This window comes from Humulus lupulus, chromosome 7, assembly GCF_963169125.1.
Source record: "Humulus lupulus chromosome 7, drHumLupu1.1, whole genome shotgun sequence".
NCBI classification, from domain to species: Eukaryota; Viridiplantae; Streptophyta; class Magnoliopsida; order Rosales; family Cannabaceae; genus Humulus; species Humulus lupulus.
This window is the reverse complement of record NC_084799.1, coordinates 61447684-61457321: the sequence shown is the minus strand read 5'-3', so window position 1 is coordinate 61457321 and position 9638 is coordinate 61447684. Positions and strand designations below refer to the sequence as shown.

The 9638-nt window shown below is 35.1% G+C and overlaps 1 protein-coding gene and 1 pseudogene across 1 annotated transcript; one reads left to right on the top strand and one right to left on the bottom strand.

Moving 5' to 3' along the window:
• Nucleotides 1-759: 759 nt before the first annotated feature.
• LOC133791766 (notchless protein homolog) lies at nucleotides 760-3659 on the bottom strand (annotated as a pseudogene).
• A 1226-nt stretch (nucleotides 3660-4885) lies between these two features.
• On the top strand, nucleotides 4886-8831 carry LOC133792781 (callose synthase 5-like). Its single transcript, XM_062230725.1, has 12 exons — nucleotides 4886-4972; nucleotides 5046-5901; nucleotides 6000-6097; nucleotides 6195-6312; nucleotides 6401-6552; nucleotides 6970-7079; nucleotides 7180-7305; nucleotides 7380-7448; nucleotides 7936-8125; nucleotides 8207-8318; nucleotides 8393-8512; nucleotides 8597-8831. The coding sequence occupies exons 2-8, from the start codon at nucleotides 5767-5769 to the stop codon at nucleotides 7403-7405; spliced, it is 765 nt and encodes a 254-aa protein (XP_062086709.1). The 5' UTR covers nucleotides 4886-4972; nucleotides 5046-5766; the 3' UTR covers nucleotides 7406-7448; nucleotides 7936-8125; nucleotides 8207-8318; nucleotides 8393-8512; nucleotides 8597-8831.
• Nucleotides 8832-9638: the final 807 nt, after the last annotated feature.

The window sequence follows — 9638 nt, the reverse complement described above, 5'->3', positions numbered from 1 at the left end:
AACTGGCCCCCCGAAGTTCTGTCGCCGATGTGAGTTTGGAGGATTTTTCTGGCCTCCACCGTCTTCCAAACAAGAATTCAAGGGAATGGTTGGGTTTGTGAGCTCAAGATAAGCAAAACCCCTATGGAAATTGGACTGAAATGTCGCTGGAGGTGCTCACCAATGTCAAGAACGACTTTCTTCTTCTTCTTGTAAGTTCTTTCTTTTGTTTCCTTTTCTTCTTTAGTATATATTACTGTCACTGAATCTTGTGGAGGCAGAATTGCATATATTAATTCTTTTTAAAGCTACAAATCTAGGACCCTATTTATTTTGATATATATATATATATATTCAGCTTGAGAAAGAATGTGAGATATTTGGTTTTGGCTTATTATTTTAGACAAATTTATGCTTACTAGCCATTTGGGTATTCTCTTCTTTCTCTGCGTAGTAGCTCTATTTTTTTTCTCATTCTCTATCTATATTTCTATATGTATACATTTTGAATCCTTCTCAATAATTTGTGAAATAAGGGATATCTGAATGACTTCACCTGTGCTGGCCTCTTCGCTCCTAATAGCTTCTTCTTCAAAACCAGGGCACTTTTGAGAGAATTGCCTCCTTTTATGAGCTTTGATGTGTATATTATTTGGTGTAAAGTATATATAGAAGCATTGGCTTATGCTTAGAGGGCATATCTATTTGTTATATTCATTGATTTCAGATCTATTCCTTTTTTTTTTAAACAAAAATAAGAAACTTATTTCTGGACAAGCATTTGGTTTGTTCAACTATACTGGGGCTAGAATTATTTTCAACAAAACTGAGTGAAATCTCTCACGGTGCCTATTATCAACTATGAACCATAATGAATAAGAGAACATAAGAAACGAAAAAAAAAATCCCATTCTTTTTCTTCGAAGAACTTGTTTTCCATCCAAGAATGAAGTCTTACCCAACTCTGATATACTTCTTTCTGCATAGTGTAATCCTTGAAGCCTCGATCGCCAAAATAGTTAGAATAACACTTGGAAATGGAAGAACAAATTAAGTTCTTAGCAAATCATCGGATATTTGAACAATGGTATCCAATTTTGTCTTATCCCATCCATAACTTCAGCATTCTATCCTTGCCACCAGAAGCTACTTTCTCACCATCCGGACTCCAATCAACAGCAAAAACCTCATCTGCATGGCCTGGAAGGTCTTGTTTCAATTTCTTTGTCCTGATATCCCATATCTTAAGTGTAGAGTCTTTGCTGCCACTTAGAATAAGCCTACTATCAGCTGACCAGCTGATCTGGTAAACAGGGCCATCATGTCCCCTAAAAGCAGCCACAAATGTTCCAGTAATGCCATTCCATAATTTGACAGATTTATCAAATGATGCACTTGCCAGCCATTGCCCATCAGGGGAAAAACAAACGTTGTTTACAAGCTGTTGATGGCCTGTCATGCAAGTTTTTGGGTGCTTGCTGACAAAAGGTTCCCATAAAAACACAGTAAAATCATCAGAACCAGAAACCAACCTTTCAGGAGCATTGCCTTTCATTTTGTTGTACCTTTCCAAAGAAACCTTCTTCATTTATTTTGGAGATGAATATCTTTTACTAGTGTGATCAAAAGCTCCAGTTCGTAGAACATATTCAGTACTTAAGGCAAGAGAGTTAACCCAGTGTCCATGGCCCTTCAATTCACGTATTAGCTTTCCTTGTGATGTTTCCCAGACCTTGATAGTGCAATCTTGCGAGCCTGTATAAATCATCCCATCTCCACCCCATTTGACACAAGTCACTGCTAGAGTGTGACCACTTAGACACATGACACATTTCTTTAAAGCAACGTCCCATATACGTGCATCACCATCTTTGCTAGCACTTACAAATCGCCGACATGGAGCACTCAGGTGAACTGGTTCCCAAGAGATACCAGTAATCCATTTTTTGTGTCCATTTAACGGGTAGCCATTTGGCTTTCCTGTTTGTGGATCCCAACATTGAAGTTCTCCAGCCTTGCTCCCACTAACTAGATACTTACCATCAGGTGACCAGGCAATGCAGAGAACCCAGTTCCGATGTCCTGTACATGTATGCAATGGAGTCTGGGTATTCAAATCCCACAAGTGAACAGTAGTATCACATGAACCGCTTGCCAAGTGTAGACCATCAGGACTAAATGCGACTGAAAGTACAGGTTCTGTATGACCAGCAATTGTTGCTGAGCAACGATTAACTGGGCGGATCCGAAAAATAGCTTGAGGTTGATAGACTATTGAGAGTACCTTCTCCACGGAAACTTTGTGCTTCTCCAAATACGTTCCAAGCGGCACAAGAAGCTCTTGATCAGATATATAAAATGCATATGGTAACTTCTCCTCATTATTAAGAAGCTGATTCACGATCTGTTGAAGCTGCTGAGGACCAGAGTTTTGAGGAAGGTACATGGCTGGTCCCAAGGGAATCCCCTCTGGGTCAGTCAGTAGGCACATCACGTTGTTCACAATCTCCATCTCTCCCTGTATGCATACACGGTATGCTCTCTATTCCATGGATATACATACATACACGTACTGACTGTTTTCAGATCTCAGATCTATTCCATGGATATACATACACGGTATGCTCTCTCGTGTGTAACGGGTGCACATGCTCAATTATGGGAGGTATATTTGCTATATTTAATCTTCTATGCTCTTCTCCTTTTGTAGCATTCCCTTTCATAATGTGTTTGAGTAGTTATCTTGATGCTCATAATATTATTTTTCTGTGTTTTGTCTGTTGCACATAAATTGTTTGTTAAAATGCCTTAGTGAAATGGATTGTAGTGTGCAATCTTATATTTTCATACACTGATGACTTGTATAGCTATAACCAGGTTAATAGAAACAAAATGATACTAGTTTTACACGTACAATTGATTTTTTCATTATCATTGTACTAATTTTTTTTATCTTGTAGTCATTTTTTCATGTATGTGATAAGGGATTTGATCTAGTTAGCGCTGCACATTTAATATTAATGAAGCATTTATATTGAAAAGGGAATTTAAATACATGTGCTCCTATTTTGTTTTCTTCTCAATATTGAAGTGTTATTTTAGAACTTTACATTTTTAGGCAGAGACATCAAAACTTAGTTCTATATTTTTATTTGGAAGGAATTGAAATTTGGTAACTGCAGATAAAATTGGCTTGTGGAAGAGGAAAGAATCATATTAAAAATATCTCTACTTTAGTCATGTATCTTTTCAAGATTAAGCAAACCAGATAACAACTTTGCTCAAGTAGTTGTTTGAATCAAAGCTGAGCTACCACTTATTTACTTTGTTGAATTATGACTTGTCAAGTTTATATTAATTATTATTATGGAGGAAAAGAAAATATACATTTCAGTTGCATTTTTGTGTTGTATATTTGTTGAAACTAGGCATTGATTGCCATTTGTTAGCAAATGCATACGACAAATTCATGCCCATCAAGAACATTCTAACTTATGATTACTTGTTACATATAAATATACTTGTCTAGCTTGACTAGTCTTGAAGCTCAACTCCTTGGTGTCTCTTATTACTTGTATAAATTCTTGATTGTAACTAAGACTTTTATTTGCATTATTGAAGACATCATATGCTTCATATTCTGCAAGACTGTAACTAATATTGAAATTGAAATAATGCATTTTCATTATTTACCAGCATATGCATAATATTCCTCTAGTAATTATTTTTGAAATCATGACAAGGTGGATCATCAAGCAAGAATTAAAATGTTTTTTTCCCTAGTCATACATCATGTACCTTACTTTTTCTGATCAGACTTCTATAGATGTCTAAATAAGTGACTAACTCAGTAGGTCTCAACTCAAGTATAATTTGGCTCATGTATATCTCATGCCTTTTTTAACACCTCTTGTAAATATCTGTAGTACCTTTGCGCAAACTCTTAAATCGTGATTTTTGAGTATTCACAGAGTTGAATAGGAATGGCATGAGTTCTTCCCCAAGGGTATTACTTGTCGCTTCTTCTTGTGACATGAGCATTCACTTAATTAACTTGTTTTCTATGCTAATACTCTCTTTCCAATGCAGCTCAAAACAACTATGGAGCGGTCGTGTCACTTTGGGCATCAGTTATCATGGTCCTTTTACTACATCTTTCCTTAAGTTTGACATAATGGCTCATTAATGTGCTCTTGTATAAATGAAACTTCTTGCTGGAATTGATGAGACACCTCATACTGTCCCCCATCATATGCAGGTTTATTTTATGGATACACAAATTTGGTATTCAGTTTATTCAACTTTATATGGTGGTGTCATTGGGGCCTTTGATCGTCTAGGAGAGGTAATCGATTTGATTATTATTTTTCGTACATCAATTTAATTTAATGCAAGTTGTATGTTATGTTTCCTGTTCACTTCTTGGGATAGCCTGGTAATGAATGAAATCAATACTTTCTTATCTACTCATTCTTATAGTAACAGTTGTCACTGATTAAAGCATGCCCACTTTCTTACAGATACGAACATTGGGGATGCTTAGATCAAGGTTCCAGTCCTTACCTGGTGCATTCAACACATATCTGGTGCCTTCAGAAAGGTCGCAGAAAAGAGGATTTTCTTTTGCCAAGCGTTTTGCTGAGATTGCTTTTAAAAAAAATTGTACTGTTTCATGGCATTAGCAATGGTATAGATTCCTTCAATATATCTTTGTTTGCACTTCACCCTGTAGATTACAGCAAGCAGGAGAAGCGAAGCTGCAAAATTTGCACAATTGTGGAATGAAGTTATATGTAGCTTATGAGAGGAAGATCTCATTAGTGACAGGAAAGGCCTAAAATTCAGTCATTTTTTAACTAACTTGTGTTCATCATTTTATTAAAGATATACTTGGTTCCTTTACTTCAGGGAAATGGATTTGTTGCTAGTTCCTTATTCATCAAATCCAGGGCTAAAGATTATTCAGTGGCCACCTTTTTTGCTTGCTAGCAAGGTAAGTATAAACATTTTGAGATCTTACATATGTTACCGTGGCCTTATTTGACCTTTTCTTTTTACCTCTGCAGATACCAATAGCATTGGACATGGCAACTCAATTTAAATCCAGGGACTCTGATCTCTGGAAGCGTATATGTGCTGATGAATACATGAAATGTGTAGTGATTGACTGTTATGAATTTTTCAAGCATGTCTTGAGCATTCTTTTGGCTGGAGATATTGAAAAAAAGTTATATTGGTAGCAATTGGTTTCTCTACAAGTAGAATATATAATTTTGTTTGTTTCAGTTTCTAGAAATCGAAGAGTCAGAATAAAACTAATGTCTAGTTTTGTAGTCTATAATGTAAATGAGTTACAGTTCTTACGGTTTCTGAAACTTCTTTGTCACACTTAAAATTTTCTCTTACATATCAAGATTTCAAAAAAAAATTTAAAAACTGGAAAAGGTACTGGGTAATTACATTGTTTTTTTTTTTAAAAAAAATTAATTTTTCCATTACTCTTATAGCTGGGAACACTTGATTTTGATCTTTGCATTTTTGGCTATACTATTTCTAGTTTTTCATGTATGAGCTAAATTTCAACGATTTTTCTTTTTTTTTTCCTTTTAACACCACAGATTGATTTCATTTACACCAAGTCATTTATGCTTGAACCAAATAACATGTACCATAATGTAACCTGTAGAAATTACAAAAAAGTGTTTTATATATTATTGAGCGTGGATATTAATAATTATTATAGTCTCATCCTATATAAAATGTTGCTATACATTCTAATATGATTTTATGGTTTGCAGGATAATTAGCATCATTATTAAAGAAGTTGAAAGTAGCATCTCAAAAAATCTGCTTCTTGCAAACTTCAGAATGGGTCCTTTACCTACTCTTTGCAAGAAATTTGTGGAGCTTGTAGAGATCTTGGTAAATTATTAGAAGAGAGCATATATGTAATTATATACACAGTACATGCTTAGCTTGAAAATTCAATAAACTTTATTATTACAACTTCTTTGTTGAAGAAAGACGCTGAACCATCCAATAAAGATACAGTGGTGTTGTTGCTGCTGCAAGATATGTTGGAAGTTGTCACCCGTGACATGATGGTGAATGAGCTCAGGTAGGTTTAACATTATGCCATTCTATCTGAAGCAATTGTTGTGAGTTTTAAAAGTTGAATTGTAATTCATGAACTTTTTTCATGTTATACCTTTCAGGGAATTGCTTGAAGTTGGTCATAGCAGCAAGGATACTGGGAGACAACTTTTTGCAGATACTGATACAAGACCTGCCATAGCATTCCCCCTAGTTGTCACAACTCAGTGGGAAGAACAGGTATAAAAATTTAGACTCAGATGCATTTTAACTGCAATCTGTTGTAACTATTTAACTGAAACATGCTTATTGCTTGCCATCATTCTAGATAAGACGCCTATACCTCTTGTTGACAGTGAAGGAATCTGCTACTGATGTACCAACTAACCTCGAAGCATGTAGAAGAATCTCATTTTTCACAAATTCACTGTTCATGGATATGCCACGTGCCCCCAAAGTCCGGAAAATGCTTTCTTTCAGGTTCGATAAAAGTTCTTAACTCATAAACATGGAACATATTAATTCCATACACCTGAACCTTCTTGAAACTAGTCAGGGTACTTGTAATTAGAATAGCAAGGTCTTTTAAGGCCTCAGCATATGATCTACCAGTACCTTTCAAAACCCAGAAAGTGGCCTGTAGCTTCTACTGGCATTATTTCTTATATATTTTTTTAAACGTTGAATATTTAAAAGCATATATTATTTCACTTACTTTTTCCTGGGGGTTATATTCATGGAACAAATTGGCTAGGAGTTTAGTGTATGTTTCTATCCTTGTATTTGCAGGATATATTTTATCTGCAATATATTATATTCTTGCAGCCAGCATAGCTTAGGCTCATAAAATGAAATATTGACTGCATGATTTGTATCTTAATTTCCTGCTACTGGCAGTGTCATGACTCCATACTACAGTGAGGAGACAGTTTACTCTAAAACTGACCTTGAGTTGGAAAATGAAGATAGTGTATCAATCTTATATTACTTGCAGAAAATTTTCCCAGGTGTGTGATTCTGTCTTTTAACTTTGTTTCACAGTAAATTTTCTATTTGATTTAATGACCACATTCTGAATTCGGTATTTAATCATTTCGCAACCTGCAGATGAGTGGAATAACTTCATGGAGCGAATTAATTGTAAAAAAGATAGTGAGATATGGGAAACTGAGGAAAACATTTTACAGCTTCGTCACTGGGTCTCCCTAAGAGGACAAACTCTCTGCAGAACAAGTATTGGATGCATTCCTTTCTCATGTTTCATAGTATTAATCAGCTTGTTGTACTGACTATTTTTTGTGTTTCAGTTCGAGGAATGATGTACTACAGATGAGCTTTGAAGCTTCAGGCTTTCCTTGACATGGCCAATGAAAGTGGTAAGAGTATTTTCACCCAAATCTTTAACCAAGAGACTTCTAAAGATCTTGTTGCAAATTCTAGTGCTTTCATATATTAAGGCCTTTTTGGGATTGTAGCTTTTACAGAAATCATCAACTATTCTGTCTTCTGAAAACAAGATCTCAGTTGCTTCATAAAATTTATAGTGTATCTTTCTGTGTTGTAGTCAATTTTATTTCACTTGAAAAAATAGGATTGTGCTAAAAAATCATGCAAAAGTTATTAAAGCTTTAGAAGTTTAGAATCAATCTAACAAACTCTTACTTCCTAGTCCTCTTTTTTTGGGTTTTAGGAATCAATGTCTATCAAGCTCTTAGTTCTTAGTACACTTTAATTGTGCATGTTTATTATATGCCAGTGGTGTTTGCCTATGAACACAATCAATGTTTTTCCTGATCTCTGTCCATATGAGGTAGTGTAAGTAGTTATATTTTCTTTATGTTTGTAATTTCTTGCTGTGAACAGAGATACTTGGAGGCTACAAAGCCATAACAGTTCCATCAGAGGAAGATAAAAAAAGCCAACGATCTCTTTATGCACAATTAGAAGCAGTTGCTGACATGAAATTCACATATATCGCTACCTGTCAAAACTATGGCAACCAGACGTGAAGTGGAGATCGTCGTGCAACAGACATCCTGAACTTGATGGTCAAGTATGTTCTCCGTTTGTTAATTAATGTTACATGTCATTTCTTCATTTCATTCAAGAATTTAATTTTTTTTCCTTTGTACAGTAATCCTTCTCTTAGGGTGGAATATATTGATGAAGTTGAAGAGAATGAAGGAGGAAAAGTACATAAAGTTTATTATTCAGTTTTGGTGAAAGCTGTTGATAATCTTGATCAGGTAAATATTGAGAACAATAATTGTGCTTCTATGCCTTATGATATACAACTGATTGTTTTGGTACCGGTTTAAAGGAAATATATCGGATAAAATTATCGAGTTCAGCCAAGATAGGAGAACGAAAGCCAGAAAACCAAAACCATGTTATAATTTTCACGAGAGGAGAAGCTCTCGAGACGATTGACATGAATCAGGTAACCATAAGAATTTGAAGTTATCTTATGTTGTCTTTTGAATTAAGGCCAAGTTTGAGGCTGAAAGCTTCCAAATTTCTGTAGGACAATTACTTGGAAGAAGCTTTAAAAATGCGTAACCTTTTGGAAGAATTCAATGGGCAGCCAGGCTTCTTGAGCGGATGAGTCATAGCTAGAGTAACTTTTGAAATCATAATTAAAAAATATACTAATTGTAGTTTTTAGTTATCCCTTACATAGTTATTACAAGTGTATATTTTGTTATTGTAATTTTTAAATTTGGAACATACTGAGTTCTATTGATTATTTTGTTTGCCTATTGATTCTGGCTGAACCATGTTGTAATTACACAAGAAATTATGAATGAATATAGTAGTTGAAAATAAAGAAATAAAAAAATTTCCATATTCTACATGGGACGTCGGTCTCCACAAAATTGTTGTCTTATGTATTACAGGGGACGATGCTTGCACATAAATTGTCATCTCATGTACTGCAGAAGATGACGCTTGAGTAGGAACTGTCGTCTCATTTACTGCAGTGGATGATGCTTGCACAGATACTGTTGTCTCATGTACCACAAGAGACAACGTTTGTATAGGAACCATCGTCTCATGTACGGTAGGAGATGATGCTTTTATTTAAACCGTCGTTTCATGCATTACATGGCATGACATTGCATGGGACGACGGTACTAGAACCGACGTATGAGAGTCCATACAACGATTTAAAACCATCGTCCCATGTCAATTTTGTAGTAGTGTGTTACGATTATGTTATGATATGATGATATGTTACGATTATGTTATGATATACCATGATGTTTTAGATGAACGTTAGTGTTTGTTTTTGTTGTATTCTTACTTGCTTATTTGTTTGTACTTCCTTACTAGGCTTTTAGCTCACCCCCTTACTTTCCTTCCAGGTAGCAAATAGGATTTCTTTATGGCACGCGTGGTGACATGAGGAGTTCTTTCATCATGGGGTGTATGGTGTGGGGTAATCCTATGGACGGAAAAACGATCAACGCAAAACGCCATTTAAATTATGTTTTGTTTTTAAGAGACTTTCCTAAATTATTAGTGGGACTCAGTTATTTAATTTTTGGTTTCTTTGAACTTTGCAT